General features: G+C 41.7%; 1 protein-coding gene across 2 annotated transcripts; it reads left to right on the forward strand.

The window, feature by feature from the left end:
• The first annotated feature begins 20482 nt into the window (after positions 1 to 20482).
• Positions 20483 to 25119, forward strand: EEF1A1 (eukaryotic translation elongation factor 1 alpha 1). 2 transcript variants are annotated; one of them, XM_075707106.1, is made up of 8 exons: positions 20483 to 20517; positions 21365 to 21556; positions 22493 to 22672; positions 22810 to 23106; positions 23357 to 23507; positions 23691 to 23947; positions 24164 to 24398; positions 24717 to 25119. In XM_075707106.1, the coding sequence occupies exons 2-8, from the start codon at positions 21413 to 21415 to the stop codon at positions 24839 to 24841; spliced, it is 1389 nt and encodes a 462-aa protein (XP_075563221.1). In that variant the 5' UTR covers positions 20483 to 20517; positions 21365 to 21412; the 3' UTR covers positions 24842 to 25119. The 2 variants fall into 2 exon arrangements, with proteins under 2 accessions (XP_075563221.1, XP_075563222.1); XM_075707107.1 differs by lacking the exons at positions 20483 to 20517; positions 21365 to 21556 and adding an exon at positions 21563 to 21973.
• Positions 25120 to 27637: the final 2518 nt, after the last annotated feature.

A 27637-nucleotide genomic window follows, 5' to 3' on the forward strand; every position in this document is an offset into this window, starting at 1 on the left:
TCATATTTTCCTGGAAAATTACCTGCTTCAGAAGTTTCTTGTCTAGCTTTACAGGTGAGTACTTGCCTGACACTGTTTTTAAAGGAGTGATTTTACTTTGTGTTTACGGAAATTTGTAGTCTTTCGGAAACCTTGGTTAAAAAGGAGGAAAAAAATGTTTCTGGATATAGATTAAATTAATTTATGCCTTTGCTTCTCTAGAGATCATAGGCAGAGCAGCATATGGACAGGGTTGCTATTTCACCTGTTCTGAAGTCAGAAACCTCAGTTTCCCATGCTTTTAGTCTTTTTCCTTGAAAACAGTTCAGTTGAATTATCAAAATTAAAAAATAGATACTTAAGGAAGTTGACGCAGTAGGAGTGAATGTAGACATTCTCTGTATCACTGAAATGAGCCTGAACTGGGTTCAGTTAAAACTGAATTAATTTTAGGCATATCAGCAACTGAGCAGTCTAGAAATTTTTGACCAGCATACTAGATTTTGTTTTCTCCTCATCTAATGCTCCATTAATACTCATTTTGTATACTGTGTAACTTTTAAGTGAGCTTGGAAAGTGGGACTGAAAAAATTGCTATAAATCCTTATATTATTTCTAGACACCAAGCTACAATTAACCTAGTAGTACATAACTATTTCCAATTTTTTTTTTTAAAATATCAAAACATAGGATGGATTCTTGCTCTCGATTCAGCAAGGCTCTTAACACATAACAAACAAACAAGAAAACCCGCAAAAATACTTAAGTCTTACCTTTCTGCATCATGCTCACAAAAAGGAAAATCTGTGGGAAAAGCTGTCCAAATATTTTCTACTAATCATGATACTGTTCCTATTGCATTGGCATGTTCCTGTTTGCACAGCCCTGTCAGTCAGTTTCATCTGTTTAAAAACGTTTCTTATATTCTGTATTTTCAGAAGCAACAAGGGTTTTGAGTACCTCTCATCTCAGTTTACCTGTGTGATACAGGATCTTGACAAAAATTGGGCAAGTTTTTCATAGTGACTGTTTTCCTGAAACAATCCTGTGATTTTTATTTTTTGCTGCATTTCCTTAACAGGTATACCAGAGTAAGAAGTTGTGCTCTCTGTTCCACTGAGAACCCTCTAATCAGGATGTCCACCTGGAATGAGGAGTTGTACCACTACTTTGGGAGCATGTCTTAGTGTTGCCAGGTATTTTTAAGTGCATTCTCCTCAATGTCTCCTTCTGACACAGTTCTGCTTAAATATTTTTTGGAACATTTAGTGCAAAGTTCTACCAACATTAGTAACAGAGATGGAATAACCCTTCACAGAATATCCTACAGCATGTGACATGGGTATTGACCGTGGTTCAGATCTCAGGTCTTTTACAGCCAGGAAAAGTGCCTTCATCATGCTTTTCAAAAGAGGAAAGGCCACAAAGTAATGGGTGTGGTTGTCAATTCACTATTTCTTTGTTCCAAGGGTACCAACTGTCAGTCATGCAGCTTAAAGAAGGCTGAAGTATTTGACACCCAAAAAATATGAGTTAACTTATGTAGGCTTTTTTAATGCTAAGCTAGTGAAGGTTTATGTAACCCTTCATAATGTATAGGCACCCGTGCATGGTGCTTCCCTGTCCTGTTCCTCTGTAACTGGTAATGACTGTATTTGCTTTGTGAAAGGGTCATCTTAGTTTATTTCCCAGAAGTTGAATTGTTCCTGTGATGTATCTTTTTTTCTGGCTTCTCCTCTCAATCACTTATTTACTTATTTGCCAATTTCTCTTCTTCTACTTACTTTCTGGGAATGTTTGATTCCATGATAACTGAACTAACCTTTGAGTTTAACAGGTCTTCCGATATTTTTAGCATTTGCCAAGAAGGAAAGCTGTGGGTGAGGAAGCCTACGCATTATGAAGATAAGCAAGACAAAGTTCATACGGAAAGGTAGTGTCCTCTGTTGGATCACTTAGAGCATCTGGGAAAGAGACATGCTTTTAAACTTCAAGCATCTTCTTTTACATTATGAGCTCAACCATCACAGCTAAAACACTGCTATTGTGTTTTGTACAGTGAGTAGCATCTTGAGAGGGTCTCCCATTTCTCCTGTGTACCTGTATCTCAAAAAGCCGAATGTGATCACCTTAAATCACATGATTTAAGAGCAATGAAATAAAACAAAATAATCAAAACAGTTCTCACTCAAACAGTTGTTGGCTGCCCAAACCCTCTTCTGAGACCTGTCAGTAAAGATGCTGTCTCTACTAGTACAAGGACACTGGCCTGAGTTGTCTTAGTGAAGAAGATATGTCTGACTTGAAGCTAAGGAAAGGATATACTTTGACATGAATGATTTGGTATTAACACATTTTGCTATTACTGTGCCCACTGGAAGGAAAACACCACACTAGCAGTAGTGTGTTCACCAACAGTGAAGTAAATAATCCTGAAGATATAAAGAGGATCTCATGGGGCTAATTACTTAAAGAGAAGTTCATTAACCTCCTGTTGGTCTCTTTTCTATGAAGAAATATAATGAGCCATTTTTTTAAAAGGCATTTGTTTAACAAATTGGACCGTGCTAGAGTGAACTTAAAGCTTTGCTGATTTGCCTAGTTCATGCTTCACTCATACAACAGTTATTAATATTTCTGCAATTCTGTATCTAATGGACTATATGTTTATAATTCTGAAAAATAGATTAAGAAAAGGTTCATTTATTTACACTGTATGTGATGGTGTATATAGTCTGTTGCAGAAGTAATTCTTGACGTGTTTAATGTGAGAGTAAAACAATGAGTTATATTTATTTGAATTTCTTGCCCTTCACCCAGCAGAGTTGCCTGTGGCCCCAGTAACTGTTTTATGTCAGTGTGTTGGTTATCAACATTTTGTAAGATACAAATACCCAGAAAAAGAACTGCAAGAAGACACCAGCAATTATTTAAATCCCAGTTTCGTAGCAGACTGAGCGGGGGGGGAACACAAAGACATGCCAGAGGACCAAAAAACTGCTACCTTGAGTGAGAAACTGGAGACCCTCCCAATCAAATCACCATTGCAACCTTTCTACTTCCCCTCCTTCATAAAGCTGCCATAATGGTGGTAGGTCATACATTTTAAACTAAAACTATATCTGGGTGATTCAAATCCTTGACACAGAAATCAGGTTTTTTATTGTGTATAGAACCATTGATCTGACTTAATGTAACACTTGGTATTTTCTATGAAGCTCCAATATACATCTGACCAATGTAGCTCTTGAGTCATAACTCAATCCAGTGAAAATTGCATTTCTTTGAGAAAAGTTATTTCCACATGAAATTTTAACTGTTTGGCCTTATCAGTTAAGCAGTGCTGCCCTAAAAGAGTTGCACGTGTTATTTTAGAGAAGTAATTTTCCTTATCCTGTGTAAGCTCCAAAAATGCTGAATTGATTTTTGCTTCTCAGTAGCACACTTGATAAGATTACACATTGACAGAGTTCAGGCCTGGATCAGACACAACACATGAAAACTCGGGTAGTGGAGTAATTAAAAAGAAGGTTCAGATACCGGTGTGCATTTTCAAGTGAATGCAGGTTAACTTCAGAATAATGGTAACTTTGCTCTTATTGCAACATAACCTGTACAAGGTTGCGACACACTGGAAGAGAGGGTGCCTGGGAGTTGCCCAAGGCATAGCAACGGAAAGAGAGTGTGTCTTACTAAGCCAAAATTCTATTTGCCTTCCCCTCCCTTTAAAGTATAGCCATTTCCTATAGAGTAGCTATATAGCTATAGCTGAGTGAAGAGTGGTAATAGCCTTTCATAAAGTGTTCTTGGAAGGAAATTTCATGAAAGGAATTCCTTAAAAATCTTTGTAGTATACAGAAGTTTCCATATGGCTGCTTCAGAATAGGAAATGAATATATTATTTTTTCTGGTATTTTCCTAAATTAAATTCCATTGTAGACACTTAATAGGCTTAGCTCAACCAGACTTGGATATTGTCATGTTTTCTGATGGAAAACATGGTTCCGTTGATGTTTCTTTGACTGCCTCTTCTGCTGAAGCATTCTAGCAGTAAATGACTAGTCTTCTATTTCTGAATCATCTTACTAGCTGAGAAGACTTAATAGATGAGGAGCCAGAGGGTTTGTTTGGTTTTGATTTTGGGGGGGTGGGGGGATGGGGAAAAGAAGAAGAAGAAGAAGAAAAAAAAAACCCAACAAAAAAAACCCACCACACCCACACCAACCACCATCCTTTCTCCCACTCCTTTTTCCCTGACCATCTGGGCTTCATGGAGAACAAGAAGCGACAAGTGCCTTCTGTATCTACAAGTTTAAACAGTCTCTGCTGAAGGGGAAATAAAAGAGTTTTCCATGTATTCATTGAAAGGAAATTAAGCGAGAGTCCTGCAAGAACTGAGAATTTGTAAGCAATTTAGGGAAAACACAATATTCTAAAAATCAGAGGTAGTTTTTGTGATAACGTGACAACATAAAGAGAATCATTGCTGTGGCTGTCTTTAGAAGGAAACTGAAATGAAAAATATATTTTGCAGCTCAATTCAAGACTGACACTGCCTGTCAATGTTTAAGAGGGATTTGGACAGTGCCCTTAATAATTTGCTTTAACTTTTGGTCAGCCCTGAAGTGGTCGGGCAGTGGGACTAGGTGATCGTTGTAGGTCCCTTCCAACTGAAATATTCTATTCTAAGACCTAAGTCTGCCAGTCTCACTGAGCATTAAGTAGCTCTAATGCTATTATTTAAGCAAAAACACTTCAACTGCCTTTTGCATGAAGGGGCTGGGGGGGTGGGAAAGAAAGGAGGGTGTTTCCTTTAACACCAAAAAATGTCTGTCTTCTGAATGATCTTAAAATTAAACTGTATGAATGTACAAAATATCATTAAGTTAAATTTGGTTTTGACTTGACTGACTTATGATGTTTTCAAATTTGCATGCTATGCATTGTCAGTACATCTTGCATGGTTGTTTTTTTCAGGTGGGAAAGTACATAATAACTTTTAAGGGTAAAGTACATAATAACTTTTTGCTGTCCAGTAAAAAGGAGGTAATAACATGTTGCTCTGCTCAGATAGGATGGAAAATAAAGCCCATAGCAATTATAGAGGAATTAATTATTTGCCACAGTCTGATTTGCCATCAAGTCTCTGTCATTACCTTCATCATAACTGGCATTCATTTTGCACAGTTAAGCGCTGCTCCTGCAGTCACCAGGCCTGATTAAAGGTCTGAGACTGAAGTTGAAAGCATTTTTAAAATATCCATAACTGGATAACTGGTTCAACTGCAGGTTGAACTATAAATTCATTTGGAATGGCTATGGAAAGGCTTAATTTCTTGTCTGGAATGTTGTTTAGTTAGTGCAGTCTTTGTCTTTTTTCTTTTGGATTTGAGAGATGTGCATATTTTGGAATCTACTTCCAATGCAGTTCTTATGTTAATATTTTCTGCTATGAGAATAGCTTCTGCTTAAGCTTAAAAGCCCTTGTGTAGAGAGAATGAGAAATCAAGATATTTGAATTGTTAATACATAGCTGGTAGAATTGCTAAGTATCTCTGCATGGTTTTGAAAGTAGGGAAAACTGGCAAATACAAGATGTACATAGCAATAGAGAAGGATCACATTGTGGAAGAATATTCACACAGGGATAGCCGTGTTAACATCTCTCTGTAGGGTCAGGTCGATGCCAATGGTACTTTAAGCAGCTATTGAGAGCTAAGCGTCTGCTAAAGTGTTTTGCTGTAGTATGACCTAAAGCTAAATCTGCAAAGGAGATGGCATGTGGCAAAGCTGTGTTGTCATACATAACTGGTAAAATACATGTTGCTAGCAACAGAACCCACAGTTGTCGCAGGCCTAAACGCCCCCTCCCATGGGAGAAGTGGACTTGAATTCCTGCAGGCAGAGGGTGGGAATCAGCCTCGTTCACCCTTCTATCACAGAAGGTGGGGGGGTGGAATTAAATAATCAGCACTTACTCCCTGTTTTAAGAGAAAATGGGAAGCTTTTTTTGTGAACAGCCTACCTCATCAGTCCTCTCGTCCTCAAGAGCTGAGAACAAGGACTGCCTGATGTTTGTGGAGCTGTGAAAAGTTTAGAAAGAAAACAGGGGTACCTAGCAGCTGTATATCAAAGGTCTGTGTAGCTGCCTGTGTGCAGCCAGCATCTTTAATGTAAAAAAAGGATATATGTGGGCAGAACTGTCTCTAGAGCTGGGCAGCAGCTGAGGTTTTGACTGCCCCAGTCAAAGTGCATGTAAAATGTGTTCACTCAGGCTTAGATGTAATAGATATCTATAAGTTTGCATGCATTGCTACGTTCTTGGGATTCAAATTATCCCTTCTTACTGAAACAGGCTGTGAAAATCAATCCACAGCAATCTTCTTCAATCAATCAAAGAACACACTAAAATCACAAGCCACAAAAGCTGTGATTCCTCCCCCCAGCTCTCCTTTTAACAGGGTGCTAACTTCAAAGGTTACTTTTGACCATTGAAATGCCAACTGTATTAAACAAGTGGTCATAATGCAAGCAATGAGTTTGAATTGCTGGAATTGAATTATAAGCAGCTGGCTTTACTTCTAACTGAGAATCTAATGGTTAAAAAAAAAAAAAAAGCAACAAACCAAAACAAAATTCCAAACTAAATCCATCTGTCTGCTTCTACTCAATGCAAGTTAAATAGTAAGTGTGTCACTTTGAAGCCCGGATGAAAGTTTCACTGTTAGAGAGAATGTGCAACCTGTACAAACACACTTTTCCAAAGGCAGATGTCTTCCTATAGGAGGAAAAAATAAATCTCTACAGGTTTCCTCTTCCTCTGTGCCTGTTTTAATTCTTCTGAATCACAAAATATGACGCAAAATCACAACCACATGCACAGATGGATGGTTAATATGCAGCTCCTGTTGTTCTGAGGAGGTTGCTGTTTGACTCATGTCTTTCCAGCTGAGTCATGAACTATGTGGTTGTACATTTCTTTGTCTCCATGCGCCAGGCAAGGAGGCTGCTGTTCAGAGCAGCTATCTCTGGCAGGGAGGAAACACAAAAGCGGGGATTTAGAGCGCGTAGCGGGGCAGTGCTGAGCTGGTGCATGCTTCTGCAACAATGGAGAGCCATGGCAGGCCTCTGCCCCGGCACGGCTGTCCTCAGCCAGCACCCCCTCTCCTACCAGCCACCTGGTAAGCAGTTCACGCATGTATAAGAAGGCACAGAGGACAATATAGATAAGGCACTATAAGAATTCAAGGCAATCACATGGAAATAATTTCTCCTAAAATGCAGAGCCTTCAAAAATCTCAAGATCAGCAAGTCAACTAGCTCAGTCAATAAAGATTATTTATTTTCACTTTTTGCATAGTGCCTTTACTGCACTTGACTTTGATCTGAGACCTGCTTGTAAACAAATGTACTGAACTTTCCCAAATAGGCCTCAGTCATGCCCCAAAGTATCCTCTGAGGCCCCTCCACCCCCGCACGCAGTTTGTTTGAAATGACTGCCTCCAGCTCTAATTGTGTCCTAGACCCTTTGCTTTAAATGAAAATGGCTTCACGTTGAACCCTAACCCTTATTATCATCCTCAAAAGGAAAGAGGCCCAGTGGTAGTTCTGCTCCTGTAAGGGTTTGAGTAGACCTACTTGACTCCTTCAGAGAGAAAAATGACCTTAAATAGGTAGGCAGAAACGTATTGGTTAGTGATACATTAACAATACAATAATGAAGTATGAATAGGTAGTCTTTACGTGTCCAGTGTTTTCCATCTGAGTGACTTCCCGAGTATCTTGGCATTATGTTGCCTTAGTGGCATTGTTCATCAGATGGTGTAGCAGACAGCTGCTTGGAAGAGATGGGGGGGTGAGGCAGTTGGAGAGTGGGAACCAGGACTGTGGGTGTCTTGCTGCTCTTCAAAGCCTCTGTACCATGCAAATGAGGCTCTGCAGCCCCAAAGCTTAAGAAAAGTCAGCAATTGGCTTGTGACTGTTAGATTAGCAGGGTTACGTGCTTTCAGTCCTAGATAGCTGTGATGCGAAGGTGAAGGGTTTCCCCTTATTTTCCTTTGTCAGACTAAATATACAGTTGGTTCCATTGTGGAAGGTTCCCACATCTAGAAAATAGGTAACACAGGAGGGGAACCAAAAGTTAAATACTGGCTAGTTTTATGAAGGCACAAACTAGAGATCTGAAAAGCAGGAGGCTCTGACACAACGATGAGCAGCGTCACTGGGAAGGGATTCCAGCCACAGGGTAACGCTGCCTCCAGCAAAAGCATCTGGCCAGTGCAGTTTCCGTTGTGTGCATAAAATCAGCTTCATGTTTTATATGTCAGCTAAGTTAAAAATGACAGATTTTAAGGATATTGGTATGATGCAAGTCTAGTTTTTCAGTTAAGTGACAAATTGGCAACTATGTGACTAATTTCCAGTATAGTGTAATTCTGCTTAGTATTTGGGAACAGGGAAAACAGGGCCCAAACTCTTTATTTTTTGTATAGAATGTGAGTAAATCATGTAAGTCTTCCTAATAACTAGATATTTTATTTAACATCCACACATTGCAGCTATTCACTTTTAAAAGAAAATTCAATAATCAAAGTATAAAATATGAGAAAAGGCAGGTATAGGTACACTGGATTAAACTGTCTTGCTTAACAAGGAGGAGGGAATTAAAAGACAGAAGTTTGTGTATTGTATACTGCAAGTGGTATTGCTCATAGTAATTCCCAGTGCAGGTGAGTTGTCTGTAGAGTTTTGGTTAGTTTCTGACTTCTAGAGCCAAGTGATGAATTTATTCTGGTTAATTTTTCTTTATTTCTGGTGACCAAGCCTTCTGCCATTTTATTCCACCAAGCTATGGAGGTGAAAACCTTAAAATCACTGCACTTGTACATTTACATCTGCATTTCATCTCACTTTCACTGCAAACCGTGACTTCCTGGTAGGCAGGGCTGTATCACTGCTCTTGCTTTCTCTCCTCTGATTGAAAAGGGCTCAGGATGGTTACTTTGTGTATGCATGCTAACTCTTTTTTTTTTTTTTTTGTCTTTTTTTTTTTTTTAAACGTTGCAGTTTCTGTTACATTCTCAATAAATGTAGCGCTGCAGTAGAAACTAAATATGCCTCAAATTAACCAGGAAAAATTAGGTTGTACTGATAAATGTTTTGCTTGCATTTACAGCTGCAGTAATATGAGACGTGCTTTATAATTCATCCACTGGGAATTTTGTGTCTATTTTGAAACCTCTGATATGTGCCTATTAGAAGGTAACTGAGAACTGTCTACCAACACTCAAGTACAGTGATGACAGATTTTTTTTCTTTTTTTTTTTTAAACCTTGTGGGTACTTTTGGACTGAGACTTGCCTCGAACGACAGGATTATAAATCATGCTTAATCACCATGGCTTACCTTAATAACCATTGAAAACCAGTTCTACTGCTGCTTGGATGATAGCGTGAGCGATTTTTGTTCTGTTGAGAGTAGCTGGATAGAACCACCTCAAACATTCCTATACTTATGTTAAAGTTAAGGTAAGATGAGGGTGATATGCTGTATGTTATGCTGAATATCTCTGGTAATCTGCATAGTGAAAAACAGATTTGGGCTTTTTCACACAGGTTTGTGGTTTATCTTTTCTCTTTCACTTTGAATTAATCTGTACTTTCTGCATTTAAAACAAGAGTACTCTCGTCTCATTCACAAATGGGTAACTTTTGGGAGATGCCCCTATATCCTGTGGATAGTAGGAGAGGCCCTCTGGTAAATGTGATATAGGTGTTGCCTGTGTTTCAGGCGTGGTCTGCGTTCCTTTTCTCTGAGCCTAGTCAGAGAGAAAGTACGCGAGACACTTCACTGCTGCTATTCTGGGAGGCATCGAAGATGCATTGGCAAGTTTGGAAACTTTGCTGGTTTGGCTGAAGGCATAATTTCAAAGCCATGACACAGATTATTGTCATAGTTTTGTTTTCATACTGCATTTTAAAGAAGCCCTGAGGTAGTTGGTTTTGTAATCCAAAAGAGTCACTGTCCTATCTCTTTTGCAGTGATTTTGCCCCCTTCCATGTGTAGAGCAAGAAAAGGAAAAGAAAACAAACAAACAAACAACAGGAGAAAAAAACTGTTCCTGGTTCAGGACTTAGAATTAAGAGACTATCGAGGTTGTCACAAGATTAGGGTCACACTAAGATGGTCTCACCTTACCTAGTCACGCACTCGGTGAAAACTTGTGAAGTTGTAAATTACAATTCTTCCATTGACTTCTCTGTAGAGTAACAAATACTTAAGAATTAGCAGTGGAGAAATAGACTTGCAATGGAAAAATACTCAGAAACTTTTTGAAAGAGGTAAGCGTACTTTCACAAGGTTTAAGCACGAAATGCAGGTCTGTGCTTCTTAGGTACGTGTGTAGTATGTGACACAGCCTAGATCAGCCTTGATGGTTACAATGACCACATAGCTTAGTCGAGAGAATAAGTAAGAGTGCAATTTCACTTTGTAGCTAATCTGATGTAACTGAGCCTTGCCACTTAAATGATATATCCCGCTTCCAGTGGGTTGAATCTGGGGATCATATGCCCATGGAGTTTATTTGGTCAGCTGGGGGATTGAATGGATAAAACAAACAAAACCGAAACAAAACAAAAAACCCCACCAAACTTTCCTGTGGATAACTTCACTGCTCTCACTCCCCTTTCAACTATACAATCGATAGATCCAATGCAGGAAAACTTTGGATAGATAGAGGAGAAAAGCAGTTCTTCTGGCAGGTATTCACAGCTGCATAGGTTTAGCTTTGACATGGAATAACACCTTTCAAATTTCTGAACTCAGATGTAAGAGAAGGAATTAAAAACTTATTTTGGAATAGACTTTCTTTTTCCTTTCATATTTTCTGTATTACAGTTTGTTTTACCCACACCAGTCACTGTCTGCTTCGTAGGAATGTCATCATTCTGAACTGTTGTTAGTGGATGCTGTTTCTCAGGAATATCCCAGAAGGAAAGGGGAAAGCAAGTGAGCAAGAATTTCTGCTTCCTTAGTTCACATGGGTCTGTGAATGTTGCCAGGTAACGTGACTCACTGCACAGCTTTGTGAAGTAAATGGGACTGCGTTAGCTGTTAGCTTGGAAAGCAAGTATAAACTGTTTCCCATAAATAGTGATACTGCACTTTGTCTCTAATGACTCTACAGAGCTAAATTTAGAGAACGAGCTAAGATTTACTTTCTGTAAAGCAGCATTTCTTTACAGCGGCCATTTCACTCACACATACATACGCACCCCAACCTTAGATGGTGGGGGGACCCCATTCAGATGTGGGGGGGGAAGTGGGGGAGCCACTGCCTGTGTGCACTCCTACATGTTTTCTTATTACAGTATTTGTACCTGTATGTAGTGTGTACACATAATTAGGTTTTCTATGGTGAATTACAATGTATGTACATAAAACAGCTGGGGGATGATTTAATATCCTCTGTGCTGGATCGAAAGCAGCATACAGAATTAAAAACTCAGAGTGTGCTTTACATTTCAGGTCGCCTTAGGAATTGCACAGACTGTGATATGGAGGCTGCCCAGTAACTAAGATAGACCTTCTAGGTCTTCCTGCTTTGCACAAAGGGGATCCTTGATTGCTATTCACAGTTTCAGCAGTACAGACTGTCTCCTGCTGAGAGTAGAAAAGTTCCTGTTTCAGGCAGTAACAGTTGACTTGCTCGTATGAATCAGTTTGCAATCTTTTTCTAACCTGTACTGTCTTTTTTACGTGTTTTACTTTTCTGTTCTGGCCTGTGGGATAGCCACAGCTCTAAGCTCAAGCATCGGTCTTTTACAGTTTGTATTCCCCTCCCCTCCACGTCCTCTGCCATGGCCTGACGGGACGGCATGTCAGCCTTGGCTCCCCTTCATTCTGAGATTTGGCCTCCGTGCAGAGTGCTGACTCAACACCTGTTCCCACTTTAAAGGGGACGAAGTCTACTTTATACCACGTGTGGTACAAGCTTTTAACCTCTGAAATGCCATTCCTCTGTGGTTTGCCTTGCAAAACCGCAGCTGTTGTTTTTCACAAGTATTGTTACAGAAGGGACTATGAGGAGTAGCTGTGTGTATGGACTGACCTCCCCCGTAGTGTTACTTAGTTGATAGTTCCTGTGATGGTATCACTGCCTGTGGGAAAGTCATGTGCACTGTTTTCTAGCATTCTTCTGGTTGTTGTTTAGAAACTGCTAGAGAGACCAAATATGTTTTCCAGCATTTCATTTTGATAAGAAACTAGTACTGAACGAATGCTTTATAACATCATGCCAGGATTCTACTCAGTTCCTAACAGCTCTAACATAACCTGCCTTATGCAGTGGCAGGAAGAGTTTGTGGTACAAAATTTCTTCTCCCATCTTTCATTTTTAGCCTGACTCATCCTTGGTTAGAGCTTAGGACTGACTATTCCCTTTCCTTCCACACTTCTCTGTTGGTTATATTAGGCTAGCTTTTTGGTTTTCAGTAAAATGTACTTGGTCATGTAGTGTGGAAGATGGAATTTATACAGCAGGATGCATGATTAGTGGTTGAAATATTTGTGAATTTTCATTCAGATGTGACTACTATAACTAAAAAGATTGACCTTCAGCTGATGCAAACAGATTAAAATCCTGGGGAGATTTCTTACCAAGCTAAACAATGTGGGATGGAATTATGGTATAAGAAATTCATTCATGATTGCACAGATCTAAGTAATGTAAACCTGTGGAAATTAAGGCTTGAAGAGATTTTTGGATATCTAATCCATAGATAAGGAAGTATTAGTTATACTTGAACCACTCCTGATAGGTATTTAGGTGCTTGTAAAAAGTTGGGTAATGATGGGGGTTCCACCAGCTGCCCACAGAATCTGTTCCAGTGTTTTTGTCTCTAGGTATCATCTTGAAGCATAGCTCCTAAGATGGACAAAGTATCCCAATAGAGGCTTTAATGAGTGCTAAGTAGAGTGGAGGGTTTATTTTACATATCTTACAGCACTTCTGTTTATACATCTCGGTATGTTTGCTTTTTTCACAAGAGTATGGCAGTGTTGACTCATGTTCAGTTTGTGGTCCACTCTAACCCCAGGTCCTTTTCTACAGGACTGCTAGCTAGCTGCTACTTCTCCTGTGTTTGTCCAGTGAACTGTTCCTTAAAAAGGACAATATTAACCTTGATTTATTTCCTAATTATTTTAGACCATTTCTCTAACTTGCCCACATTACTCTGAATTCTGTTCGTGACCTCTGAAGTGCTTAGTCCCCCCTTGCCCCCAAGTGTGCAATTTAAAATTACATTTATGTGTATTTAAAACTGTATATTTGTATGGTGGAATAATGTCTGTGCCCACAAACTGATTTGATACAACCTTTCATAGTGATATTAGCAATTACTTTGAGCATGTCATCTTCAGCTGGTCTCCTGCACATCCATTATTTTGTCCAAAGTTTCCTTAGCTTACTTACACAAGTTGCCTGTAAGGAGCAAATCTTCCCTTAAGTTAAATGATATCGACATTTCCCCATCCATGAGCCTGTTAAACCTGTCACTGTAGAAAAGATTAGTTTGATGCAATCTGCTCCTAACAAGTCTGGGGCTGTTACTTATCAACCTATTATCTTCTAAAAATAGTTCATTCGTTCCAATATATTGTTCCAGGAATTGAAATTAGACCAACTGTTCTATAACTGCCCAGCTCATGCGTGTGCTCTTTCCTTCTTTATCTTTTTTTCTCCTCCCCCTTTCTCCCCCTTTCTCCCCCTTTCTCCCCCTTTCTCCCCCTTTCTCCCCCTTTCTCCCCCTTTCTCCCCCTTTCTCCCCCTTTCTCCCCCTTTCTCCCCCTTTCTCCCCCTTTCTCCCTTTTCAATTTAAGGATGTTTTTTCTGTTTTTCCAGTGTTCTGGAACTTTCCCATTGCATAGCTTTCAAAGATAATCAGTAGTGGCTCTGAGATGGCTTCATCTGGCCAAATACTTCAGAGAGACTGTATTAGAGTCAGCTAACTAAAAACAAAGGCATCATTTTAAGTAAATGGCCCTTCCTGTTCCCCCTCCCCCCCCAATCAAGTTATTTCTCCTTTATTGTGTTTGGGGTTTTTTTTACTAAGATAATTAAATATTGAGCACTTCTTCATCTGTTGGCTTACTACTTTTAGCAAGTTGTTCCCACTGTTCATTGCCAATTAGAAATAATTGACTTCTATTTCTACTGTAATTTAACTACCAACAGTCTTGAATCTTCTTATGTCTTTGTGCCAAGACTCGTGATTCTTCCTTTACAGGATTTTCTGTCTTGTGGAATTCTGGAGACTAAGCCAAACTGCCTTTCAGTAATCTCAGTATAGATTGAACAGGTCAAGTATAAGTACTTTTCCAGATCTAGATTTATTCCCATAGTTCTTCTCTGAAACCTTTCCAAACTTTAATCGTCTCAAATCTAAATTCACTGAATAAATGTCAAGCGTATGCTATATACACTAAATCTGAGCAAAGCTTCTAAATGACTTGACTTGCACTACTTCTGGTTACTGCGGTTACCATGTAGCAAGAATGATGTACGTGTGATTGCAGTGGAAAGTGATCCTCTGGCCTGAGTGATGCCAAGACTCGAAACCACAGCAACGTCAAGATGGGAGGGTGAACAATGGATGGCACATCAGCTGAACAGCTGGATGTGCCCACACCACCCTTACTAGCCCAAGTCTCAGGTACTGCCCTTCTTCCTCCTTTGGCCTATCCATCCACTGTCTCCAAGTTGTGGCATACTTTTGCAGTCTGCACCAAAATCACCTTTATTATGTTTCTCTCCCTTGCAGCCATAAGCTGCATCTTGGGTTTTCTTGATTTGTATAAACCCCTTCTAGGAATCTACCTATGTCTCCCTCCTTGAAAACTTGCCTTTACTCGGGTTGGTATGAGAGGCAGAAAGGGGGGAATGCAAAAGGTCTGCAAGATGAGAACGGGAATTACAGGTTTTCTGTTGATGAACTTCCAGCTTGCTAAGTGCACAAGCCAGTTCCAAACCCATGATAGCAAGAGGCAGCAAAATTAACCTTGTGAGTGGACATTTAGCAAAGCAATTGGAGCCTAGCTCAATTGCTGGGGGGGCTAAAAGGAGAACTCTAAAATGCATGGTCAGTGGGTGAGGTCCCACTTAAAGGTTCCATCACAGGCTTATCAGCACAAAAGGACAAATACATTGCTTTTGGCAAAACAATATTTAGCAGAAGAGACCTGAGCTTTAAAATGAAATTTTGGAAGTTCGTGATAAATTGAGAGCAAGAGCCAAACTGCCCTCACCCAGTGGATTTCTGTTCAGTAACTGACACTTTCTTTACACACAATGCACCATTTTTTAAAATGTATTTATTTATTTATCTATCTATTTATTTAAGGTGGTGGGATATATTAAAAATGTGATTCCATTTGGGGAAGAGGAGCTAATGCTGTAGCCTGTTTGATGTTGGAAAACACTAATGCAAAACCACAGAACAGTTTAACAAATTATATTGTTTCTCCATAACGGTGGTTACTTCGTCAGCCCTTCACCTTTATTCTGCATTGGTGCCAAGTAACTCTGCTTTTTGCCTGGAGCCAGGTCATCAGCTGGTGTAAATTAGCCTAGCACTAATGAAGTATAATGAAGCTTTGCAGGTGTCTACAAGTGAAGGTTCACTTTTTGGTTAAACTAAAGGAGGAATTACTTCTTGGATCTGAAGTCCTCTAGTTGTCTGCATGTTATCTTCCCATTCACTCTTTAGTTCCACAACACTCTTACTGAAGCAGCCACCTGTGAGGTTCTTTTCTTCCTGCTTCGGACACTTCTGCTCTAAATCAGATACTTTCATTTTCTAGCTCAGTAATGCAGACCTCCACAGAACAGAACAGAGCTTTAAGTACAGCTGTTAGTTCTGGTCGCATCTGCAGCATACCCACTCTGTCTGATACTAAACCTTCAGTATCACGGTTCAACTGGTACTAAACACTCGCTATAAATTAGCCTTCTCATGCTGAGGATAAATGTGGTTTGAAAAGATTGTCCAAAGGATTTTTTTTAAAAGCACACTGTCCTCCAAGCATTAGCCCATCACCCGTTGTAAATGCTGTAACTGGAACAGTAGTGCTTCCCACAAGAAACTTGTTTTAGGGGAAACAATGCCTTTTTAAGAGGCTCATATTAAGTTATTCAGAAGCCTCTGAAATTGTAGCTGCTTATTCATTCCAATAATACCCTCAATAGTTTTGAAGGGCACTCTCTTATACCTCCTACTGTAAGACCTTATTTCCTGAATCTATAAGCAAGGTCAGTTATGAGATCAGGCAAGGTTGTTGAGGGCTTTATGCAGTCCAAGTCTTGAAGACTCCCAAGGATGGAGGGGTTTATTTTGTGCTGTCTCCTAAGACAGTAGCTTAAAGTGTCTTTACTGTTGTCTCTTCCTTTTACCAAGTAATTTCATTTATATAAAAATATCAGCTACTAGTACAGAGCTAAATAACTTTCGAAAGTAGCTTTTTTCAAGAAGTTTAGATTACCTCACCCAGTTCAGTTAAACCTTTTTTTTTTTTTTTTGAAGCAGGTTTTCTGTCTAATCTCTTCATACTTGAATAACGCCTTTATTCTATTAATTGTTCTTTTATTTATTAAACAGATGATTGTAAAATCAGATAGTAAGTGTTGGGATCATGTAGGGAAAAGGATTTCATAACAGATGTAGATGCTATTAAGAATCAATGCATTAAAGAACACATAGATGGAAGTAAAGCTGTGTGCTCATGCTATAGTTTACGTTGAACGTTTGGACTAATGTACATAAAATGCTAATTGTAACGTAGGGATTAGAAAGCATTTCACAGTAAGTATGAGGTTAATTGTATTGCAAAATAATGCTGTGTACCAGAATCTGGTTTTGCTAATCACCAATTACTACTGGTGATTTTGGACTGCTTTTCCCTCACACTTTCTGAAAGTGCCCTCAAGAAATCTGAGTGCCTCTTCTGTATATAGTGAGCGTGATAAACTGTATTTATCAGATCTGTGTTTAAAGTCTTGTGCTTATAAAGTCTGTTTGCTTACACTCCTGAATGACCTTGTTCATTGCAGTGAAAATCATTGTATAAGTGGTAGTTACCTTCATCTTTGTGCAGGAGTCTGACCAAAAAAGATGCCACCAAAAAAGATGTATGTTAAAATTCTTCAGAGGTGCTCAGTGAGCACATCTTTTATTTTCTAGCATGATTTCACTGGCTGTGACTCTGTTCTAAGCTTACAGTACATTCTGTATGTGCTGGAACCACATACTAAAATGAAAGTAATGCCGCAGTAGCTTCTGTGATCTGAAAATCCAATTAACATTTATTTTTAAAAGTGAGAATATTTGGCTTAGATATACTGACAGCATAACTTTCATTTTAATATCATTTGATCTGAGATTCAAAACCTTTTTAAAATGGTGGCTATGCTATAGGTTCCTACAATACAAATGCTTTAGAGAGCCCTTCTATATGTTCTTCCACTGGAGGCATATGTGGACATAGGTTATTTCAGTTTAGCATATGCTCACCAGTGGTCGAGGGAGACTGAGTAATTTTTCTGCACAAAGTCCTCCTATTTCTGAAGTCAGTCTGGATTTAATAAGCAGTATTCCAAAGCCCAAAAGACCTTGAGTTCTTGAAATCTCTTATCTCTGTTTCTTCCTAAATGTTTCATATCAAAGAGATTAGTTTTGCCAAATAAATAAAATCTAAAAATTTTAACAGGCTATTTGCAAACAGGATTTAGTCCAGTGTATGTCTGTCTGTATTAGCTGAGAGGATTCTTCAGAATGCATTTCCACTGAATTGTGTGAGGCTACTCATATATCTGAAGCTCCCCAGCTGTACAAATATTTGTGAGATTGATAATAGGAATGTTCCACTAATAGAATGGACAATGAGAGATATACTAGTTGTTGCAAGAATAAAAGCATGTATTGGACAGATTAAAGAGGAAATAAGAAAATTATTTTGAAAACTCAATTAAAGAAATGGATGGGAAAAAAAAACAACTGTTGTAGACTTGAACTAGGACCGTGGTTAAAAATTTGTCCAACAAATTCAGCTTTCACAGCTTTCAGCTATATACATACCACAGAAATTGCTTTCTTAAGAAATACATAGTTCTAAATGCCTTACTTATGGAATAGTCTTCTGAAAAACGAAAGTCCCTTAAAAAAAGAAATGTGTGGTTTCGTATGGGCCATGTGAGAAATCAGTAACACATTTCCTTTCTCCTCTCTCCCTGTTGAGGCAAAAGTCATTGACTACATTTGGAAAGTGTTAAACTACCTTTTTATGAGAATGGATACTCTGACAGATCGGTCCATTAAAAATACCCCCTACTGAAATACACATTTTAGAAGCTAACTTCAAACCATCCTGAATAATAAAGCTTTTTAGCTGTGTTTACAAACAGTCTTTGCTGTATAGGAGACCCGAAAAGTGCTGCTTAGCTTTCTTACAAAATATTACCCTTTGGTCCTCAACTTGAGCCACTAAATCACTTTCTGATAATGCACTTCCATTTCCAGAAAGTGATCCGTCTCCCTTTTCCTGCCCTTCTATTGCTGTGTCTTAAATTACTGCCCCTAAATGTTAGGTTTGAGGAAAGCTGAACCATCTCTAGCTTCCCCCTACCCCCGCCACTAATCTCTGCCTAAAAACATAGGAGAAGAGAAAGAACTTGATGACTTTATTCCTTTCTTAAACAAAGTCACTAATTTTTAACAATATCTGAACCTTTTTGCAGGTTTTGTTCTGAAACTGGATTTTTGTGTAAAAGGTGTATTCTAAACTCAGCATCTTCGCTAATGTGACATCTCTCAAACCACCTTTTGGGGTTTTTTTACAAAATGCACCCTTTTTTTTTTTTGTAAATTTTGCATGTGGAAAAATACCAGATATTGTGGAAACATTTCAATTCCATATCATTCCATGAAATACTAATTTTACAGCTCTTTACTGTAGTGATTGTGAAACTGGGTGTATCTCAGCTAGAGAAACTTGGAGTCAAGTGAAAGTTTGGCTGCATGAGGTGTTTTTTTTTATTTTGTTGTTCTTGTTTGTTTGTTTTTGAAGAAGAATCTATTTCCATGCTTTACAACTGCAATCTGAAGAGCATACCAACAAATGAATGGGATTCTAGTTGCATGTACATACAAGTAACTCTAACACAGGCATAGAACGTACCTAAAGAAGAAAACAGAGCACATAGCTTTGTTTCCTTTGCAGATCATTTTAAAAGAACAAGCAGAGATATTTGTTCAGCTTCTCAGCTTAATTTCCCTTGAATAGGTATAGGAGATGTTGAATATTTAATGGAGTTTCTTACATCGGTTAGGAGTGAGTAAACCAGAGAACAATCCACTGGAATCACGAGGGCTTTTATTTCTGATGCTGTGAGCTGGTTTGTGACTCCTCATTGCCATGATTTCAAAAATAATTTGCTAGGGCTGCCGGTTTTCTCATGTGAAAATACAGTATGGGGGTGCTCCTTGCAGTTTGGGTTTCTTACACAGAAGTCACGTATCCTAAATGCTAAAGTGATTCTCTTTAATACATTTGCACTTCAGATGCATCTTTGCTTAAGGTGTGTCTGCCTTGGTTTGTATTGTTGTGCCAAAGTCAATTTTTGTTCTTTAATGGGTACAAGAAAGAAAGAAAAAGCTGGCTTTCTTTTTTTAAAGTCAAACGACGGTGTTTCTTTTTCCGGTGTAATAAGCTTCCTGAAATTCCTGCTCTCTTCCCTCCTTCCCCACCTCTGTTTCTGGGAGACTTGTCACATGGGCTCTTGCATTTCAAAATCTTAAGCAAGTAACAAATGTAGGCCGGTCAGGGGAACTAACTGAACAGTTCTTTTGTGTCCCTAATAAGAAACGTAATTAATTTGCCTGGGGCTATTCCCCCGGGACTCTTCTTTAGCTGCTGCATCCCCCTGGACCGGGCCATGATGCAACCTCTGACGCCACCTCGTCCCCATCGGCTCCAGCTCCTCCGCGGGAGGGGCCGGGGCAGGCGCTTGCCCTGACCCAGCCCCGGGGGGTCCCGCTGCTGCCTGTGGCGCGGCTCCGCCTCGCCTCGGAGCGCTCCCCTGGGATCCCCGCGGCCGCTTTCGCTCCCTGCGCGGGAAGGGGCCGCTCCCCCCGCGCTCCCCGGCGCCGCCCCGTCGGCGCTGCCGCCGCAGCGCAGCGCGGGCCCGGAGGAGCCGGCGGCCCGGCCCCGCTCCCCGGGGGAGGCCGCGGCGGGGGTGCAGGGGGGGCCCCCCGGACAGGCGGGAGCGGGAAAGGCCCGGCGGGCCCCGGCCCCGGCCACAGGGAGGCGCAGCCCCACGGCGGGGGCGGGAAGCGCCCTTTGCCCGCGCGGCCGCGGGGGCGGGGCCGCGGGGCCGCCGGGAGTGGTGACGTGTCCCTCAGGCCCCGCCCCCGCCCAGGCTATATAAGGGGCGGCGCTCACGCCGTCGGTCTTTTTCGCTACGGGTTTGCTGCCGCCTCGCAGGTGAGGCGCGTCCCGCGCGGGGCAGGCCGGGGCCGCGCCGGGGGCCCGTCCACCCTGGGTGGGTGGGTGGGTGGGGGGTGGTGGGGGTTCCGGTGAGCGCCGAGCCCGAGCGTGGCCGCCGCCGCGGAGCGGTGCGCTGGGGGGCGAGGGGGAAGGAGGGGCGCAGGGGACGCTGGCGGGCGAGGCGAGTGCACGCCGGGGAGATGGCGACGCGTCGTCCCCTTCGATCCCTCCCGTGGGCCGGGGCCCGGCGAGCGGCGTGACCGTGGTGGCGTGGGGCAGCAGGCGCCGGGTCGCACATCCCAGCCCTACCCCCCCCCCCCCCCCCCCGCCGCGCGGGTGGCGGTGGGGCGGCGGCGCCGGGACGCGCGGTGCGTGGCGGGCGGCGGCGGGGCCGCTGGGGAGGGGGGCGGGGGATGGGGCACGAGTGAAAAAAATGGCCGCTCGCCTTCCTGCCTGCCGCCAGCTCCACAAAATGGAGGACGCGGCGGCCCGGGCGGGGTGAGTCACACAAAGGAGCGGGCCGGCCCCGCCCTCCGCGCTGCCCGCCGGGCCCGCCGCGCCGCCGCCCCGCTCCCCGGCCGCGGGGTAACTCGAGCCCGGCGGCGGCCGGGGAGGGGGGCGACGCGGGGGCCCCCGGCCGGCGCCCGCCCGCACCGCCCCTCCCCTCCCCTCCCCCGGCCAGGCGAGGCGGGGCGGGGCCGGGGCCTCCATCGCGGCCGGGCCCACCCGGGCCGCCCCGCACGCGGGGCCGCCATCGCCGACCTCCAGCCGCGTCCCCGGCGGCGGCGCTGGGGAGGGCGTTCGCACTCGAGGCCTGACTGGTGTCTTTCTGCGGCGTTTCCAGGTGTCGATTCTCTTTTGCCGAAAGAAAGAACTTGACTAACATCCGAAAATGGGAAAGGAGAAGACCCACATCAACATCGTCGTCATCGGCCACGTAGATTCCGGCAAGTCGACCACCACCGGCCACCTCATCTACAAATGCGGGGGTATCGACAAGAGGACCATCGAGAAGTTCGAGAAGGAAGCTGCCGAGGTGTGTGGGCATGTGACATCCAGCAAAATTGCGGTGGCGCGGGGACGAATAAAGAGAGCTTGAGTTGCAAAACTTAAGTTGCAAACTGTTTTGTGGCCACAGGGAGGCAGTTTGGCTGCGACTGTCCCAGTAGCTGAACAAGTGCGTAAGTGTTCTGTGGCCACAGGGCGGCAGTTGGGCTGCAGCGTCCGCGTGGTTGAACAAGTGCTGAAGTGTTCAATCCGCCATTAGGTTAGTCGGCAAAGCTCAAATTCTGAAGCGTACTACGAGGGAAAAGAAAGGTAGTCTAAAGCTGCATCTGTGTAATTCTGTCTGGAATCATAATTGGAGTTCCCACCTTCAGTCTTTGCGTACATGTAGTTGAGGATAAAATTAAAGAAATTGCTCTGATAAGGTTTACTTCTGAAAATGAGAAAGGTATGGATTTTGGTGTTTGAACCTGTAGAAAGCGTTACTGATCACGCTATTTTTCCTTTTTTTTTTCTGTGTAATAACAGCATAGGTCTTCATAAGCACTTCACAGAATGAAACATAGCAGGTGTTAGACTGAGTGGCAGTTAAAATGTTGATTATCACAGGGATTGCATTAGTGAGAGAACTTAAATTTGTAGAGGACACTTGATAGTAGGGCTTAGGCTCAAGATATCTATCTTAAAGATGTGTTAGTACAACTAACAAGCTGTCAAGAGGGCTAAACTGTCAACAGGTTAAATAACGGAAAACAGTTGGTATCTCTCACTAGCAGTGCCAAGTGTATCTTGTTGCTTGTTTAACCAGCAGCAACATTTTTCAGTATTACACCACTTACTATTCTTAGATTTTGCTTTTTAGCCAGAGTGTGATCTTTCTGAAGTAAATGCAAATACATACTCTTAAAAAAAAAAAAAAAAAAAAAGGGCAGGGTTAAAACCAAACTTTTTTTTTTGTAATCCATAGATGGGCAAAGGTTCCTTCAAATATGCCTGGGTCTTGGACAAGCTGAAAGCTGAACGTGAGCGTGGTATTACTATTGATATTTCCCTGTGGAAATTTGAAACAAGTAAATACTACGTCACCATCATTGATGCTCCTGGACACAGAGACTTCATTAAGAACATGATTACTGGAACTTCTCAGGTATGCAAATAGAACCAAGGATTTGGGTTGTTCAGGCAGGTTTTTTTTTCCTTGGTTGGTTGGGGGGGTGGTTCCCCTAAAACCTCGACACATGTGCAAGCATTGTAATGAGGGATTTTTTTTCTTTCTTTTCAAAGGCTGATTGTGCTGTCCTGATTGTTGCTGCTGGTGTTGGTGAGTTCGAGGCTGGTATTTCCAAGAACGGGCAGACCCGTGAGCATGCCCTTCTGGCCTACACCCTGGGTGTAAAACAGCTGATTGTTGGTGTCAACAAGATGGATTCCACCGAGCCACCTTACAGCCAGAAGAGATATGAAGAGATTGTCAAAGAAGTCAGCACTTACATCAAGAAAATTGGCTACAACCCAGACACTGTAGCTTTTGTGCCAATTTCTGGTTGGAACGGAGACAACATGTTGGAGCCGAGCTCTAATGTAGGTTTGACGTTTGCTTATATTAAGAAATTAAACTAGGAGGATTACTGAGATAAATTATGCAATAATAAAATGCATATGTTTTTTAATAGCTCTGTTTGGAGGTGAAAAATCAAATCCCAGTGCTTCACAAATTCCTGCTCTGCAATAGTATACCGAGATAATACTAAGATATGCCACTTGGTCTTTTCTAGCCTTGTGCCATCAAAATGGGCAGGCAGTTTATGTCTTGGCTTTTTTTTTGTTACAGATGCCCTGGTTCAAGGGATGGAAGGTTACCCGAAAGGATGGCAATGCCAGCGGAACCACCCTCCTTGAAGCTTTGGACTGTATCCTGCCACCAACTCGTCCAACTGACAAACCTCTGCGTCTGCCTCTTCAAGATGTCTACAAAATTGGCGGTATGTGTTCTCTGTAATGCTGCTCGCTTGCCAGTAACAGCCGGTGTATGGGACAGAAATGCAGTTGTTTGCCTGAGAGCAGTTTTTTCAAGTTGAAAATGTAAAATAGTTGGCTGAAGAGCTTTCTCCTGTAAGGGCATGGATTCATTGAACTGAATTGCTAACATTGCTTTTCCTTTGCAGGCATTGGTACTGTACCAGTTGGCCGTGTGGAAACTGGTGTTCTGAAGCCAGGCATGGTGGTTACGTTTGCCCCTGTCAACGTTACAACTGAAGTAAAATCTGTGGAGATGCACCATGAAGCCTTGAGCGAAGCTCTGCCTGGTGATAACGTTGGCTTCAATGTTAAAAACGTGTCTGTGAAAGATGTTCGCCGTGGCAATGTTGCTGGCGACAGCAAGAATGATCCTCCAATGGAAGCTGCTGGCTTCACCGCACAGGTAATTTTTGCGGCTGTTCAAGGATATTTGAAATGTAGCTCTGGATTGTGAAATACTAGAGTCTTGTTCTTTCTTACTAACAGGGTAAGCTGTAAAGTGACGTAGAGTTGTGTTCTGAGATGTGTTTGCTTGAAGCAATCACATGAAAGCCCTGGCTTTGTAAGACACATTAGTATTCAAAATTATCCTCGTGTTAACTTAGCTTTCTTGATCTAGGTTATTATCCTGAACCACCCTGGCCAAATTAGCGCTGGTTATGCCCCTGTGCTGGATTGCCACACTGCTCACATTGCATGCAAATTCGCTGAGCTCAAAGAGAAGATTGATCGTCGTTCTGGCAAGAAGCTGGAGGATGGCCCCAAATTCCTGAAATCTGGAGATGCTGCCATCGTTGATATGATTCCTGGCAAACCCATGTGTGTTGAGAGCTTCTCTGATTATCCTCCTCTAGGTAAGGCATCTCCTAAAAACACGTCAATCCTGATCCCTGGAAAAGACGCTCCTCAATTTCTAGTACTGGGATGTAGTGTGTTCTGTAAAATGCTATTAAAAGCTGTGACTTCAACAGAAACTTGGAAGTGGAACCAAAAACTTCAGCAGTACAGGGGTACTCTCTAGATAAATTACGTATCTCTGTCCCAGTCTCATGCGGTTACTGTCCCAGAGTGGTGTTTGCCCACGTACCCCAAGTTGTGTGTTGCTGCTGCGTGGATAACGCTGTGGGTACGTAGCCCTAGACAAAGGTCATAAAACCTGTTTTTGTTTTCAGGTCGTTTTGCTGTGCGTGACATGAGACAGACGGTTGCTGTTGGTGTCATCAAGGCAGTTGACAAGAAGGCTGGTGGAGCTGGCAAGGTCACAAAGTCTGCCCAGAAGGCCCAGAAGGCTAAATGAAAATTCTGTACATCAACTGCCACCTCAGTCTTAAGCAGTGGTGGAAGAACGGTCTCAGAACTGTTTGTATCAATTGGCCATTTAAGTTTAATAGTAAAAGACTGGTTAATGATTACAATGCATCGTAAAAGTTTCAGAAGGAAAGGAATGTTTGTGGACCATTTGTTTCGTGGCAGTTTAAGTTATTAGTCTTTAAAACCTATAAATTTTATAAAATGGAAACATGACCAAAAATCTGTCACAGAATTTGAGACCATTAAAACAAAACTTCAATGCTACGTCTCTGTGTTCTTTGGGTTAATGTTAAGTTTATAGAAAAACCTATGGCGGGATCAGAAAGGATGAATGTTACTTGAGTATGTTCAGAAGTTGTAAAGCAAATACTCAAATTTGTTGTTTCTGAAGAGTAGAGCAAAATTCAGCTGCAGGTTTAGTTTTAACTGATCTAAGCCTTAAACTTAATCCTATGGTGCTTTCTTCTTTAAAAATGGCTTCTGGATTGGATAGCATAAATACCAGGTAACAGGGTATTTTGGTGCATTCTGTGATGCATTGAGTAAACCAAGAAAACTTTATATTTGGAAGAAGAAAAGAACAAAACCAACCAACGTCTTTTTGCGAACAAAAAGACATTTAACCTTGAAAAAGCATAAAGAAGTTGTTTTATGGGTTTCCCATAAGTCTTGTATACACAGATTTTTCTTTTTTTAACTGCCAACAGAAACTTTTTTTTTTTTTCCTGGGGAACTGATTAACTGTGGTGTAGATCTTTCAAGATTAAACACTTATATCTAAATGTTTTCTAATATATATAGTAAGACATTCAATAGCTAAACTTTGTTTAGAAGGAGGCTTTGATGCTTGTCAGGCAACCTCTGAATGGCCCACCATTACAGCATCTTGCTCAGTTTTATTTCAATTTGAGACAGAAACCAGCAGGTATTTCCACTGACTTCCAACAGGATGGTGTTTCTACCTGTCCTGCCTGGTCGTTTTGAATTTTTGAACTTTGGGTCAAGGACGTTTCTAGGATGTCTGCTTGGAGAACGTACTTGGTGCGTTTCCCAGAGCGATGCGATAAACGCACACTGCTATGTCGGCACCAAAGGACATGGCGGGACTCTATACTGGCTCTCTTTATAAAAATGGGGTTGAAGATTTGGATCGGTCAGTTGAAGTGGAGTTGGGTAACTAGTCCAGAAGATTACTAGTAATTACTAGATAAATAATCCAAGTAAAACCATTTTGGGCTATAAGAAAAGACAGCTGTAATAAATGGGGATTCCAGAATTTAAAGTCTTGCTTTGAGTTAGTAAATGGAGACAAGCAGTTAATGGATAATCAGATCTGGCTTGCATAATGATGCAGCTGTTTTGTTAACCTTTAACACTATTTCCCCACAGCATCCCCACATAAGTTCAAAAAGAACTCGGTATCTTTGAAGGGTTATTGTTCCATGACACCAGTATGTTTGTTCTGTCTGTAACGGCTATATTCTCTTGTTTGTTTTCCTTTCCTTCTTCAGCTGTGTGCTTGCTCTGCAGGAACTCGTATCTGTACTGCTTCGATATGCTTGGATAATCCTGAACTGCTAATACTTATTTTCATGTTCTTTGTTTGCTGTGGTTGGATCTTTTATCTTTTTCTGCTCACCTTCTGTGTCTTAATTACAGTAAAACCTTGGAGCATTATACACCGTTTTTGAAGGTACAGATGTACTGAGTACAGTGGGAGCAAGGGCTAGAGCGCTTCAGTCTCTGTAGAAGAGTCTGGAATTTAGTAAAGGAATCTCATGGTGATTCTTAATTAAATTCTGCTTCTAAAGGTTTGTTAGTATCCCCAAGACAACAGGAAGTATATAGCTTTAAAATCGGGGCAGATGTACCGTTGCCATAATAAAGCTAAAGTATCTTGCCAAATCTTTACATGCTTTTCAGTTAAACCGCTGACTTGTCCAAGAGACTTTGGTCAAACTGGTTCAGCAAAGTTCTAATTTGGATTAGAAAGAACGAAGAAAAACGGCTTTGGCACGAACGGGGTCTTCAGCGCAGCGATGCATTTGCTCCATTTCTTAGACATTCCCGTGTAGGTGCAGGGTGTTTGGTTTGGCTGGCCACGGCCTGGATATGCTATACCCAGCCTGTTCACAGTTCCTCTGTGCTCTTCGCAGGGTATTGTCTTCAGCTGGGTGTACTTGCTCAATAATGGTTTGGAAATTAGCTTGTAATTAGCAACTGATTCAAATTTGAAGCCTGAAGGCAAAATAAGGTTTGAAACGGCTTTTGGAGTGTCTCTGATCCCAAGTAGCGGAAGCTGAAGGAAGGGCAGCAACTAAAGGCAGGCTGTGCAGCTTTCAAAAGGCCATTTTCTTCTCATCAGCTGTGCGTAGATCAGAAACACTGCAAAGTGTGGCAACTGCAAAAGCTGCTGGGAAGATGTTCCATGTTGAAATTGCCCAGCTGATCAGGCACGAGAGTCAGCTGCGTAGTTTGGGGCAGCAGGAGTGGTTCTGCCTCTGTAGAAGGAAAAAAAGAAAAAGCTAAAGCCTAGAGAACAGACAGTATTGCAGCTAAATACATTATACACAGAAAAAAGCAAATAGATGCTTGTGAATGCACTGCCTGCGATACTAGCAATTGCTTTCAAGTATTTAAAACCTCAATTTTACACAAATTCTGATTTTTTTTCTTTTTAAACTATTGTAGACCAGTTTTGCTTTCTATGCACTAATGCAATGCCATCTCGGTTCTTTTGTTAATCTTTGACTACCTGGGGAAATTGTTAGACTTTTGTAAA

Source organism: Pelecanus crispus, chromosome 3, assembly GCF_030463565.1.
Source record: "Pelecanus crispus isolate bPelCri1 chromosome 3, bPelCri1.pri, whole genome shotgun sequence".
NCBI lineage: Eukaryota > Metazoa > Chordata > Aves > Pelecaniformes > Pelecanidae > Pelecanus > Pelecanus crispus.